This window comes from Nannobrachium achirus (assembly GCF_963921795.1).
Source record: "Nannobrachium achirus genome assembly, chromosome: 13".
NCBI classification, from domain to species: domain Eukaryota; kingdom Metazoa; phylum Chordata; class Actinopteri; order Myctophiformes; family Myctophidae; genus Nannobrachium; species Nannobrachium achirus.
This window is the reverse complement of record NC_137833.1, coordinates 21237522-21252909: the sequence shown is the minus strand read 5'-3', so window position 1 is coordinate 21252909 and position 15388 is coordinate 21237522. Positions and strand designations below refer to the sequence as shown.

Below are 15388 nucleotides of genomic sequence, written 5' to 3'. Positions count from 1 at the left end.
ATTATTTGACAGTTGTAATGGAGTACTTTGTTTTTTTCCCCACAGCTATAATTGTCTTTAAGAGGATTTACTGTTGGTATTTGGTCATTTATTTACTGGCACAGCAGTTGGCACTCCAAATTTAAGAGTGGAAAATAACTCCTTTAGTGTTGAGGTCAGATGTGTCACAGGTAGGGTGGTACTTATGCTCTTTGTGTGTGTATAAAAAAAAAAGATTACCGTTAAACGGAATCAATCTACGTTTTACAAGCTTTCTTCACAGCTGCTACATTGTCACAGGAATGATCTAGAAAATAATGCAATATGAATACAGGCGGCTTGGTGCAAGTAAGGTAACTTCTGCAGAAGTTATTACTCGGAATATGTAGGTTTTTCAAGTATACTTGGTATAAATTTATAGCCTAAAGGTTGAACAATAAGGTGTAATAGCACACACACACACACACACACACACACACACACTCACACTCACGGGTAGGCCATCCAGCCTGGCGGAGCTATGTGGTCCCTTTCTAGATTCTAGTAATGTTTCTCGTCTTCTCCTCTCTCCATCATGATGATGGGTTGTCGGTTGAGTTTATAGGCAGTGTGTGTGTGTGTGTGGCATCTTGTATTTGGCACGGCAGGGGACAAGGTTTGTGAGCTTTTTATAGCTTATACAACCATCCCCCCTCAGTTAAAGCTGTGCACATACAGTATACTGTATGTAGACCCAATTGCATCACAAAAAGTATGAAACGGCATGACTTCTGCAAGGCAGCGAAATACAATACAGCGAAATGCAATAATGTAGAGTCAGTCTAACTATTGACTCCATCCTCATGTTTTATGGATTCACCCACTGTTTCTCTGACTACAAACCAAACCGTCATTGTTTGACTGTGAGTGGTTATGCATTTTCACTGTGTGTATGTGAGCGCGCACGCGCGCGAGAGAGAGCGAGCGAGCAAGTTTGTGTCTGCTTCAGGAGAACAAGAAACGGAGAAATGACAGTTGACAAGGTATCACTCGTTGGAGCCGTCTTCCAGTGCATGCCCTATACTGAGGCACTGTAATGCATTAATGTCACCAAAACACACATTAACTGTGGCAGTAAGACACACATACAATACACCCTCACCCTCTGAGTCATACATTCTCTTGGAGGAGTCTGTATTCCTGGCAGGAGCCTTGTCTTGCACCTAAGCCAGGACTGTCCCACCCAGTCAACCGTGCCTTCAGCCATCACACACACACACACACACACACACACACACACACACACACACACACACACACACACACACACACACACACACACACACACACACTCTAAAAAATAGTGCATCTATAGGAGGTTACAGCAACTTCCTTGGCCACTTTAGTGACCAGAGCGATGTTCTTGTCTTGTATGTAGGTGGAACCACTTGTATTGGCTTGGACTTAAGCCATTGATATGGCCAGTATTTCTCCCATTATAAATAGTGATGGTGTCAGAGAGGATGGTAGAAATAGAGCATTGGTGAGCTCTTTGCCAGTCCTCTAGAGCAGGGGTTCCCAAACATTTTTGTCCCAGGGCACCCTATACATATTTGTTTTAATCCGAGGCACCCCTACATTATAATTTTCACTCCCAGCACCTTATATTTATATCATATCGTCGTTGTCGGGTGGAAACCTTGTATGTCCAAAACCTTTCTTTTTGTATTTATCATCTATAAAATGTACTAAACTAGTGAAACAGCTGATCTACAAGCACACAACGCCTCGCATCGCGAGGCGTTGTGTGCTTGTAGATCGTCTGTTTTCACTAGTTTTGTGCGACAGAGGTTTCTGCCTGACAGTGACGATATTTTAGTGATTATGTTGCGAGGAAAACGTCGAGATAATAGCCATTTTGGTTAGAACTGACTGAAAATAACTTTGTACTTCAAGTTTAAAATTATACTAAATAATATTTTTGTGTCCAAATAAATTCCAAATATTATCAAATGATCTCGCGGCACCCCTGGACTGCCGTCGCGGCACCCCAGGGTTTCCCCCGTCACCCACTTTGAAAACCCCTGCTCTAGAGGGCTTAAAAGAAGGCCAGAAAAGAGAGCCTAGATGGTCGTATGGTATTTGACCATTATAGAGCCGTATAAGGCTAACATATGTTGGGCTGTATTTCATCCATCGATTGAACGGGCACTTCTGACAGACTGGCCCAATTCCAAACCGGCAGCAATCAAAGCGGGAGTGAAGCCAGGAAGCTGGCCGGCCAATAATACATGTTTACTGGCTTTTGGTTTATTCATGAGAAGTAAAGGGAAGAAAAGGGAGAAGGGACACGGAGCAAGAGAGAAAGAAAGCCACTAATGGCGGCAGCCATTGGTTTGTAACCCTTAACCGAGCAGCTTACATAAATACTTCCCGTTTTTATGGACAGTGTAACGTTATTATGTTATTTCATACCCCCTCCTCCTGTCTATGAGGTTCTGTCTGGAACCCCTGTCTCCTGTGTTTACGTTCCTTTGTGTTATTCTAAGAGCCCCCCCCTTCTGTCTCTACTGGGAAGTTTGGAGCCCAAGTTACACAAGTCCACAAGTATGTGACAAACTGAATTGTTGCATTTAGTGGCATAACTAAAAAAAAGTGTATGAAAAACTCTGCATGTGTGTCTGAGAGGGCAACACTTCTGTGGTGACAAATTGTGTATGAGGGGTGCGTGCGTGCGTGCGTGCGTGCGTGCGTGCGTGCGTCAGTTCATGGCCGTCCGTCAACGCTCCACCGTGGCCCTGCTGGTTCTCATTACAGGCTCCTTTTGACCTAAACATGGAAGCATGCTACACTTCTCCTCCAGTCTTGCAGGCTGGCGCGGCATGTCTGTAAACACTGCTTTCACCCTGGCACCAATAAAGAGAGGATGGGGAGGGCAGATACTGCAGGAGGAGAGAAAGACTGAAAGTTTAATTTAAAGGCAGAGATAAGAGTAATTGAGATCCGCTTGTTTGATGTGTGCAGTGGTGGAAAAAGTACTCAGATGTTTTACTTAAGTAAAAGTATCAATTCTGCAATATGGAAATAATCTGTTACAAGTAAAAGTCTGAAATGAAAATAGCCGATCCACAAGCCCACAACCCGTTGCATCGCGACGCGTTGTGAGCTTGTAGATCGGCTATTTTCAAACAGCCTAGGTATAAAATGGGGCTAAAGTGGTTCATGTATCTTTTACAATATTACAAATTATACCTGCAAAGTAACTAGTAACTAAAGTTTTCCAATAAACTTAGTGAAGTAAAAGTACAATATTTGGATCTGAGATGTAGTGAGTAGAAGTGAAAGTATTGGAAATTGGAAATACTCAAGTACAATTGTACAAATACCTCCAAATTGTACTTAAGTACAGTACTTAAGTAAATGTACTTAGTTACTTTACACCACTGGATGTGTGCTAAGGGAAGAAGGCTTATTTAAGCTGTCAGTGTGTGTGTGCCTCCTCCCTGGACCGAGCCCCAACGTGATAGGCTAAATGTTCTCATTTGTGTAAATACAGTCATCCTGTTTTATGGCCGTCTCTGAACTGAGTCTATTTGATATTTAACACCTGAACAAGCAGAGCAGTGATAGGAGGGTTAAACTGTAAGAAATATATGGTTTTCATTAATTTCAAGAGCTGGTGACCCTTGTAACTAACTTTTTTCTGTCTCTCTTTTTTTCCCTTGCCCTCTGTGCCGCCGCCTCCCTCCACAGTTCCGGAGGTTTCTCTGCGACTCTCCACTAGAGGTAACGTACTCCTGTTCTCCTGTTGCGTATCAAAGGAAATACTGTACTTATTTTTCACGTCTCCCCTCTACGGGGTTTCCTGTGCATATTAGCTGGACCTTCCCAAGAAGCCGGCACCGGTCGAATAATCGGCTTCACAGATCCAAAAAGGAAACCACTCAAAATGCTTTCAACATGCTGCCAATTATTTTATTACTTCCTGGCTTCCTATTATTTATTATCTTAATATGAAGCACTTTGGACTGCATTGTATGTATGAAAGGTGCTATTCAATTATTGTTATTATTATTATTTATCCACGTTTACAGCAGCATAGTTCTGAATGAACCACACAACAGATGGTGGTAACTGTTAACTACATCAGGCTTCCCCTGCCATGTTACACCTCATATACAAACCATAATCCATAATCATAAGTTGATTAATTCAAGATGATAACAGGAAAAACCTGGGTACAAAGTTCAGTCATCCATCTTTCCAAAGACAGGTCAACTGCAATAGTTTGTCCACCAAAACCTGTTTTACCGCAAAATGCAGTTTTTTGAGTGAAGTATTTTCTTTTTTTTTAAGGTGCGTTCACACCAGACAGCTAAAAAAATATCAAATCATTTCAATCATGGGGAACACATTGCAGTTTTTCAATTATGTTATGAGCACGGAATGTGATTTGGCTTGTTTAGAAATAGAAAGGCACTGAGCACACACACACTGAGCATAGGTTAGACACTAGACAGACAGCTATGTTTCCGTCCACGCTTTACCCCTATCCTAAAGCTCATAACATCGACACGTTATGAACCTGTAGATCAGCTATTTTTTTTTCCCAAAGTGGTAAAAAAAGGCAAAGAAGTTTAGGGATGGACGAAATTAGGTCCAAGAGACTAAAAGGATCACTTTTCTGTTAGTTTTTCAGCCCTGATCTATTTTCCCTATTTCTATGCTCTACGACTGGCGCAAACGAGGGACAAACTTCAGCCTTGTTCATTGGAACGGCAGGCGCCCGGTCGACAGTTTTTTTTTTGTTTTGTTTTTTCACGACTCAGAGATACGCCTGTCTTTTACAGAAGACCGTGGTTGGAAACAATGGATGGATATTTTTCTATAAAATCGCAAAGGTAGGGTACTTTGATGCCAATTATTCGAGGTTCAGTAATTTTTTCGGCAGCCTTAGTTGTAAGCGTGTAGATGGACTATTCTTTGTGTGCGACACTGACGTGTAACTAAGTATAACCCCCCCCCCCCAACATTTTCTCTCCTTTCAAGAGCCCTCCAGCTGGATGGAGGGCATGGGGGGGGGGGGGGGGGGTGGGTGTTGAGGCATTCAGGAAGCGAGTATTGTTTCATATTGCAAGGGTTTTATTTAGCCCCGGTCTTTACTGAGACGGTGAGGGGGGCCAGAGAGGAATGGCGAGGAGAGAAATGTGGTGTCCAGATTGTGTGACTGTGTTGAAGACGAGGCCTTTTGAGACCAGTCTTCTCCAGTTAGCCTTGACAGACAGCAACACGGCACCACTCCTTTACCGTGTGTGTTACAGATTACAGCCTGATTGGGCAGCTCCACTGGCATCACTATGTCATCAAAACAGATGGCTTAGTACTCTAGTTGGGGGGGGGGGCTTAAGTGAATCCGTCATTTACTTACGCTTTATTTTGAAGAGCCCCGGAAGCCATAAATGGACGTCAGTTTCTTTACTTTCGGTCACGAAACTAAAATCCTAACCGCGGCCTACCGTCACGGCCCAGTGTAGCGGTGAAAAAGAGCGGGTCTCTGCATTCTCTGTGTTGTTGGAAGTAGATTCCGAGATAAAGCCGTTTCTTTGCATCAGCAATGAACCGTAGCCTATGGAGAATAGACGCTCCATGATGTTGGCGGCCGAGTTGCATGATGGGATATGTAGTGTTTTCGCTCACCAGTCGCTACCGCGGCACCTGTTCACCTGGTAACCATGGCGACCAGGTAAGACGTTCCCACACGTCTTAACGGGGAGTCGGCGTCCATTTACCTTTGACCCTAAGACGCCTGTGGACGTCTTAGGCACACAATGCAACACAGAATCCAATCCATGCAAATGTATTCTACATCAGAAATGCCCGAAATTCCAAGGCAGTCTAAAATGGCTTTTATTTTAATGGCATGTTAGACTTTAAAACACAATTCTGACGCAAGTCTTCATCAGGGAGTCTTGGAGCCTTTTTTCCGCATAGCTCTGTTAGGAGTCTACCTGTCTATAACGGGGCCGGTCGGTCTTTGTATGGAGCTAAATGTCACACACCACTAGAGCGATCAGTGCCATGTTTCTTGTGCACACTGCCAGCCCTGTCGGCAACAGAAGTACCTCCACCATTTCTTTTCACACATGTTTTAAATACATTTTGAAATGTTTAAAGGTGCTCCAAGTTACATTTTAATGTTAAAGCTAATAAGAAGCAGCTATAAGGCTATAACCCTTTTGTATTGATCCTGCGAGGGAAATCCAGTTGCCAAAGGCAGCACAGTAGTTAAGATACAGTTACAGGTCGGAGAGGGTACTGTAGATGTAGCACGGCAAGAAACACCATCAATAATATTCTAGAACCATATATATTCATGACCATCAGTAATCATTGTGTTCGTTTCGTAACATTGGTCACCCGTGTCTCCAGCTCTTTAATAAACAAAACATAAATACCGGTATAACATACCTACCTACATTTATATTTTCATCTCATCACTTGTTCATCCTGTATGAGTTCTCTCTGCTGTTTGGATGAAATTGGTATCCTGACCTGAAAATATATTTTCTGCTTACTAAAGTGCTGGAGAGATAACTTAAAGTATGGGAATACAGCGCCATTTAACACGTATTTTCACACAAAAAATGTAAGCCAGAGATCCACATTTGTTTTTTAATTTGTTGAATGTAGTATAAGTGGTTTGGGATGGGAACAGTGTTCAAGAAATCCTCATTTTAAAGCTTGAAATAAGCGCCAATGGCTCTGTTTGGTCAGTGTGCGATATGCGTGTGTGCAGCCAGGAGTCACCAGAGCCGACACACAACATGCCTGGTCATCTGTAGCCATCGGGAGGACTTGGTGTGAACCGCTGGGTCACGACAATTACACCAGCAATTAGACGTGGGATGGGTGCTTAAAAGCGCCACTTTAATAAGAAGCGAACACGCACACATACAGTGTCCCCCCGCGTAGCCCTGTGGGCCCCCTCAGGCCCCCACTAATGAACATCGTTAGTGTTTATAGGAAACAAGCTTTTATCACCTCGTCAAGGCTGGCGGCCAGACGCACCGAATTACTCTGCTCTAGTCTGTACGCACTCACAAGCGCACACGTGCACGCACACACACACACGCGCGCATGCACCCGATATGACAGTCCCTCACATGTCTCACAGCCTGCCTCCAGTGCTGGAAAAAGTACTCAATGTTTTTACTTAAGTAAAAGTGTCAATACTGCAATTTAAAAATACTATGTAAGGGTGCCCTCACACCAACATACCTAGAGTGGAATCCGCCAATGCATTTCAATGAGAATGGAGCGTTTTTTGCCAGTAGAGGATTTCTGCAGAAAACGCTCCATTCTCATTGAAATGCATTGGCGGATTCCACTCCAGGTAGTTTGGTGTGAGGGCACCCTTACAAGCAAAAGTACAAAAGTATTCGTATCAAAATGTACTTAAAGTACAAAAGTAGAAAGTACTCATTATGCAGAATGTCTCATTTCACAAGCTTTAAAATCATTAAAATGTAAAAAAAAATATCTTTTGAAAATAGCAGTTTTACAAGCTCACAATGCGATGCGACACATTGTGAGCTTGTAGATCGTCTATTTTCAAATGGCCGAAATGTACATTGGGCTGAAGCGGTTAATGTATGTTTTGTAATAATAATCAAGTAACTAGTAGTAACTAAAGTTTTCAAATAAATAGTAGTGGAGTAAAAGTACAATATTTAGATCCGAGATGTAGTGTAGAAGTAAAAGTATCGCAAATTGGAAATACTCAAGTAAAGTACAAATAACTCAAGTACTTAAGTACGGTATACTTAAGTACTGTACATGTACTTTGTTACTTTACACCACTGCCTGCCTCCCCTCTCTCTCTCTCTGTCCTCTCCTCTCAGGCTTTGATTTCGGTGGCCTCCTTTCTGCAAATTCATTTTGTGTTTTTTCTTTCCTTTTCTCTTTTTTCCCTTCCTCTCTCTGTGATCCACACTCTGTCCTCTTAAGTCTCTGTCCAACTGCTCTCTATTTCACTGGAAGTATGCATGGCTGTCCGCTACCACTGCGTGTTGACGTCCATCTGTCTCCAATCAGAGCGCTATTAAGCCATTTAGTCCGGAACGCAAATGTTTGAACCACTTTAACCATTATGTTATGCTTTAACTATTAAAAAATAGCAGATATAATAGCAGCTTGTAGATCTGCAATTTTAGAAAGATCTTGAACATTTGTGCAAGTCTTTGAATATCTTTGACCCAATTCTATGAATGTCTTCTAAATCCTCAAACTTGTTCATGTCAAGGACCCCCAAATTTACATGTATTTCACCGCGGAGCCCCCCCTTCTCAAAATATGTTGTTCCAGGGACCACCCAGAAGCAAATATTTGAGTTATAAATGTTCGCTTTTAAAAAGATATATTCAAAGAATCTCAAATCACAATTTTTCTAAAATAGATCTACAAGCTTGCAGTGCGGCACTCGGTGCCGCGCTGTGAGCTTGTATATCTGCTATTTTTCAATAGTTAAAACATTACATAATTCTAGGCCTAAATGGATTAAAACACACACACACACACGCGCACACACAGACGGTCACATACCACATGGACTGAGCGTACTGTGTGGTTCATCAGCTCACGTGTAAGCATGCGTTTATACAAATCTATGCAAACGCTGTTGGGACGATTAAGTTCACAATTGCCCCACACTACACCTCCAAATGTGGCTAATTAACGCTGATGGTCTCACTTATTTGTTTGTTGCTGTGTTCCATTTCACCTAAATTACAGGGGCTTCGTGCTCAAACACAGTTGGAGTAATTAGCATCAGCTGTCAGTTTTTCTTCTGTGTGTGTGTGTGTGTGTGTGTGTGTGTGTGTTTACAGTATATGTGTAGGCCTATGTAGTGTATGTGATGGGGGTGTTTTTGGCTGTGGTTGTATTGACAATATTACAAGCTGATTGGGGCTCAATGGGGTAATTATCTTTCTTTTCTTTTTTCAAACAGCCTCTTAATCTGGTTATCTTAAGGGCAAACAACCATTAACACAGGTGTTGCTAATTAGTCATATATATATATATATATATATATATATATATATATATATATATATATATATATATATATATATATATATATATATATTTATTATTATTATTTTTTTGCCTGCCTGCATGCCTGCTATATATACATATATCTTTTTAAATGGTCCTCACTGTCTCCTGAAAGGATGGATGCACATCATGGTAGGAGTTAACTAGCCTTGTGTTGCCAGACAATATCACTGCGTGGATATTAGTGGGGTTCTTCTCAGTGTTACTTTCTTTTCCAAGGGGCGGTGACAAAAAGATTTAAACAGACTCTTATTGTTAGACCTACAAACAATCAGAGTAGTGCAGAAGGTGATCAGTCCGCCCCTACATTTGCATACGGGCCCTGGTTGGTTCCTCACTTTTTAGTGAGATTTAGTGTAGAGGCCAGGGAAAAAAGAAGCGGACCAACTATTGAGTGAGTCCTATGGGACCAATTAATTATATAGAGTTTAATTTGATATGCAGTGAACACATTGGGCCTCATTCACTTACCATTGATGCACAAACATCAGTGACATGCCACCTGACGTACTGTAGCATAGCAGATGTGCAGCCTGTTGTATGTGCATGTCATGTGTGTCATGGCCATATGTTTATAACAGCATGATCTGGCAGTAGCAACATCTCTAAATTAAACAGGTTTGTGGTGTACAGTAATGACTGAAGTAATTATGCTAAATCCATCCATCTAAATCTTGCTAGTGAAACAACTTACGTTAAGTCTTGAATGCATATAATAAATGTTTTGTTTTTACCTTTTATTTTCAGTCACCATTGAGAGAAAGTCTCCTCGACTGGCCAAGATAGGCCGCAGTGTAATTAAAAACAGTTACAAGCCGAAAACTTAAAAGGGAACAGAATTGAAATAAATCACATTTCAAAAGAGATTTCCACAGTAAAAATCAATTTTGTAACGAGATAAATCTAAAACCTTGACATATTATGGGATCTGCTTCTATTTATTTCATTTTGGATTCAAAAGCATTTAGTAGAATTCATGTATTTACTTTTAAGTCCTTCTCCATTGTATTCCATACCAAGGGTGCAGAATACACAAAAGCCCTTTTCCTCCTTTCCGTACAGGCAGTTGGTACATAAGCCATAAAGAATTCCTTACCTTTCAGTGTGATAAAATATACATGAATATAGGAATTCATCTGTCTGTTTCTCTACCTGCTTATCAGTCTTTTAAACTGTACTTCCGTAGGATTTTTGTGCTAAAATTGATTTTTTTGCAGATCCTGGTTCTTTAGAGTCCAAACTATGAGAAAATGATGGGTGTCAACTTTTCCGGACCCCCACCCCCTTTCTGGGGGTCATCTAGTTTGGGACTTCCCAGAACAGTATGCCAGCCAGTTAATGTCCAATGTTCTTAATATTAGGGTTGTTTTGTAGGTTTTAAAGCATTCTGAGTTAATTTATTGCACTTTTGAAGCAGCCAGAATAAGCTTTCTGACTTTTGGTTGGGGTCTTTCCTCACCTGGGACCCCCCAGACGGTCCCCTGTGCCTATCTCAGTAATCGCTCTGCTCCTGCTCCAGAAAATGTCATATTAGATCATAATTGAATAAATGTTTTTGTAGCTGGGATCTGAAAACAAAAATGAGTAGTAGCAAATATCAGGGGTCTTCCACAGGGGCTTCGGGACCCCTAGAGGGTCCTCAGAGTTACTACATAGTGTAATGATTTGTTTTGCTGAACTTATTATTATTATTATTATTTTTACTGCTATGGCTTTTATAGGGACCAAACTGTCAGGGGTCATCTATTTTAGGACCTTAGACCTTAGAACAGTATGTCAGCCAGTTAATGTCCAATTTTCTTAATATTAGAGTTTTCATTTTAAAAGTCCATATATTGCACTTTTGAAGCAGCCAGAATAACCTTTATGACTTTTGGTGGGGGTCTTTCCTCACCTGGGCCCCCTGGAATGACCCCTGAGCCTATCTCAGTACTCATTACAGTCCTTGCTCTGCTCCTGCTCCAGAACAGTGTCAAATTAGATCATAATTGAAGCATAAAAGATTTTTTTGTAGCTGGGCTCTGACAACAAAAATTAGTAGCTAATACCAGGGGGTCTGGGACCCCCAGGTGTCCTCAGAGTTACTAAAGGGGGCCAGCCAAATCTCTGGTCACCCCAACCTACCCTCTGGTCGTAGAGATGCTGAAGGGCAGAGCACTGCATCCCACAGAGCTTAGACCCCACTGAGGTCATCCTCTGTAACTTAGCCTTGTTGGCCTCTGAGAGAGCCCCTTACCAAGCCAGGAAGGAGAAGGTAAGGAGGCTCTCTATATGGCAGATGTAAAAGCTGCAAAGGATGGTAACAGTTTATCACAGGGACATACCCCAATCCAGCCTTTGATGCTGAGGCCATACATTCAAGATGTATGACAAGGTCCATATATTGAGTTCCCTGATGTCTTCAATATTTAAGCCCATATCTAACAGGACTTCATATGGGAATGCCCATATATGGAGGCCACATGGGCACATACCACACTAACAGAATCCATATATGGCCAAGACAGATGGCCAAGACAGCCCATATCGGTGTGGCTGGTTCTACAGACAGGGATCTCCATGTATGGGCATAAAAGGGTATGATGTCAGTTGTCATAGACATCATAGGACTTTCACATAACAAATAACTGAGTAAGCATGTTTGGGCTCTCACAGCATATCTCCATATACAGTAAATGGATCTCCATATATGGGTACCAGGGGTCTCCATATATGGGTAACTGGTCCGATAAACATCACTGGCCAGATGGCAAAGAATTGGCGCCCTGAGGCATCTTACTAGTAGATACTGAGACTAAATACTAATAAACCATCAAGTACACTACATAAACCCAGGATACATAAAACTAACAGTTTCTAATATTATTCAAAAATAGATAGCAGAACTGGTTGGAAGAATAGGGCCAAAACTGAAACAGCCGTTCGGCTGGCCCCCTGTAGTAACTCTGAGGACACCCGGGGGTCCCGGACCCTGCATGTGGAAGACCCCTGGTATTAGCTACTCATTTTTGTTGTCAGGTACAGAGCCTAGGTACAGGTACAAAAGCTTTTATGCTTCAATTATGATCTAATTTGACACTATTCTGGAGCAGGAGCAGAGCAAGGACTGTACTGAGATAGGCTCAGGGGTCATTCCGGGGGTCCCAGGTGAGGAGAGACCCCCACCAAAAGTCATAAAGGTTATTCTGGCTGCTTCAAAAGTGCAATATATGAACTTAGAATGTTTTAAAACCTTCAAAACAACTCTAATATTATGAAAATTGGACATTAACTGGCTGGCATACTGTTCTGCGAGGTCCTAAAATAGATGACACCCATCATTTTCTGACAGTTTGGTCCCTATAAAAGCCAAAGCAGTAAAAAATACATTTTAGCAAAGAAATCCTTAGAAGTACACTTCGTATCACACTAGGTAGTAACTCCGAGGACCCCCAGGGGTCCCGAAGCCCCTGTGGAAGACTTTGTTACTACTCATTTTTGTTTTCAGAAAAAAACTTTTATGCTTCAATTATGATCTAATATGACATTGTTCTGGAGCAGGAGCAGAGCGAGTACTGAGATAGGGCTCAGGGGTCCGTCTGGGGGGTCCCAGGTGAGGAAAGACCCCAACCAAAAGTCAGAAAGCTTATTCTGGCTGCTTCAAAAGTGTAATAAATGAACTCAGAATGTTTTAAAACCTACAAAACAACCCTAATATTAAGAAAATTGGACATTAACTGGCTGACATACTGTTCTGGGAGGTCCCAAACTAGATGACCCCCAGAAAGGGGGTCGGGGTCCGGAAAAGTTGACACCCATCATTTTCTCATAGTTTGGACTCTAAAGAACCAGGATCTGCAAAAAAATCAATTTTAGCACAAAAATCCTACGGGAGCTGTTTTTTGGACGCATCGTACCACACTATCTGGGCAACTGAATTTCCCCTGTGGGATAATAAAGGTATCTATCTATATATATATCTATCAGTCGATCAAACAATTAACCCGCTTATCTATCTTTCAATCAGTCAAACCATCAAACTGTTTATCAGTCCAGCAGCGGTTTGCAAGATTGACTCCCGATACACCTTCTTCTAAGATAGCTAGACCACCTGCAGAAAGGGAACTTTCGACTTTTTTTTTTTAAGATTTTTTTTTGGGCTTCTATGCCTTTATTGGAGAGTACAGTAGACTGACAGGAAATGGGGGGAGAGAGATGGGGAGAGACATGCGGCAAAGGTCGTCCGGATCGGGAATCGAACCGGCGACGCCGCCAGGCATCAATACCTATATGGTATGCGCTTAGACCAGTAGGCCACAGGGCGCCCCAAGGGAACTTTCGATTTGTGCTGGGCTAAAAATCAGGTACAAAAACCTATTTATTTAGCTGACAACGTTTCGATCCATTGTGGATCCTCTTCAGGTCATGTGACCTGAAGAGGATCCAAACGTTTATGTTGACGTCTTATGTTTGCATTGTGTCAATAAAGACATCAATCAATCAATAGCTTCAAGATATGAAAATGTATGGGCCTCAAACTAAAGAATTCCCAGCTTTGACATAAAAAAAGCTATCATATGTCCTTATTGGACCTTCTTACGGACTATCCAGTGACTCCACCTCAGTAACGGTCTGTTGCAGCCCTGTGGCCCTGAAACTAGGATAGTCTTGCTCAAGGTTACCTTCAGCAATGGTCAACACGTGACCTCTGGATTCTATGCGTGCGTGCGTGTATGTATGTCCACTATAAGGGCAGCGTTGTGTGTGGCAGTGAGGGCACCCTGTATCATGAGTCTGGTCTCCAGAAGACTGATGGAGGGAGTAATCAGATGCTGTCGTTTCCTCAGCAGATTAAACGAGCCGTTACTGAATGCCTTGACCAGCAACCTGCCTGCAGGCCTTGTATGTTAGCAACATACGTTGTATGTTAGCAAGCGAGAGAGTTTAGTCATTTAGCATACTGAGATTGTATGTATTGTATGCCTGTTCTTCATGATCAGCTTGTCAATTTACTTTACGCTAAAATTACAACTGCATAGATATAGTTACACATGAAGATGATGTACGTCCAATCCAATAGGTACTTTTGTTAGGCTTTTATTATTGCAACAGTACCTACCTTGCTTATTTGGCTGTCCACCTTCTTGAATGGTAAACTTTACAGGCTTCAAGAGTTTCTACTAGTTAGTCTTCCTGTAGCATTTAAGCCTCTCGATGAGAGGGGAGGGGTTTGCCTCATTGAACAATTAGAGTATAAAATGTTTTATGAATACTATATGATTCAAGTCTAATTGGAAGCTAATGGAACCTTTACTTGCCACTCTGCCAGCAGAGGCAGTTTGAATTGAATTCACTTAATACTCTTGCTCCTTCTTGCCCTGAACAGGAGGAAGGAGAGAGCGAGGGCTGATGTCTGGTCCATATGAGAGTGATTTGGGCCTGCCGTGCAGACTCAGGGGTGGTTTGAAGCATTTAGTGTGGGGAATGTTTAGATTGTTGTCACAGTGGCAAGGACAAAGCCATTAGGCTGTCCTTTGAGGTGACACACAGGTCAGTCAAGACAAGATCGGCCTTGAACGGGGGACCACTGGATAAACAGACATGGTCGGCTATTAGCAGTTGAGCCCCAGCATTCACAGTCGAAAACAATCGTGCTGTTACACAGGCATTCTCCCTCTATTGCATGCACGCCGCCTCATACACACATTTGGAAGCCCATGCGCTCACTTCTAACTGACGACTCCTAAATGACACAGGGGGGCCTCTCGACAAAGCCTCCAGTGTTTTGTGGGGGGGAGCCGATGCCAAGAAACTAACAGGGGCGCCTGCCTGCACTGACGGACATTTCCCCCGGCCCCAGACACGCAGACAGACCTATATGGCAGCAGAAACTCCAGGGAACCGCTCCAGATGTGGTGACGGGCCAGCCCATCATCGTACCTCCATCCCTACAGCTAACGGTTCTCCATTTCACACCCCGCCCACTGTGCTTGCTGCCTGGCCGCCCTGCCTGTCAGTCAGCCAGCCAGCCAGTAGTGGTGGGCAAAACTGTTCATTTCAGTGAACAAATCATTTTGTTCACGTTCACGGCAATGATCAGTTCAAATGATTTGTTCACCATTCAGTGGCGCTTCCCTGCCGGGTCTCGCGCAAAGACAAGCATGTCTTGCGCTGCCATCTCGCAACGACCTGACTATCATTAGATGTCCATTGTCACTTTTTTTTCCGTTAAATGATGGGGCGCTAAGTTCGCTAACTGACGACCATTACTGTCCATTCACTCCATTGATCATTGCGAAGGAGATGGGTCCCACGTGTCGCACATCTTCTTTATTTC

At 42.6% G+C, this 15388-nt stretch overlaps 1 protein-coding gene across 4 annotated transcripts in view; it reads left to right on the top strand.

Annotated features, from left to right (window-relative positions):
- ate1 (arginyltransferase 1) overlaps positions 1-15388 on the top strand; it is a 106135-nt gene that overhangs the window by 29872 nt on the left and 60875 nt on the right. For all 4 annotated transcript variants that reach the window (XR_013962666.1, XM_080740978.1, XM_080740977.1 and 1 more), the window contains one exon: positions 3712-3744. Coding sequence is in view for 3 of the 4 variants with exons in the window: in XM_080740978.1 (XP_080597104.1) it covers positions 3712-3744 (33 nt within the window). In the remaining variant the exon portion in view is untranslated. The remainder of the gene's footprint in view (positions 1-3711; positions 3745-15388) is intronic.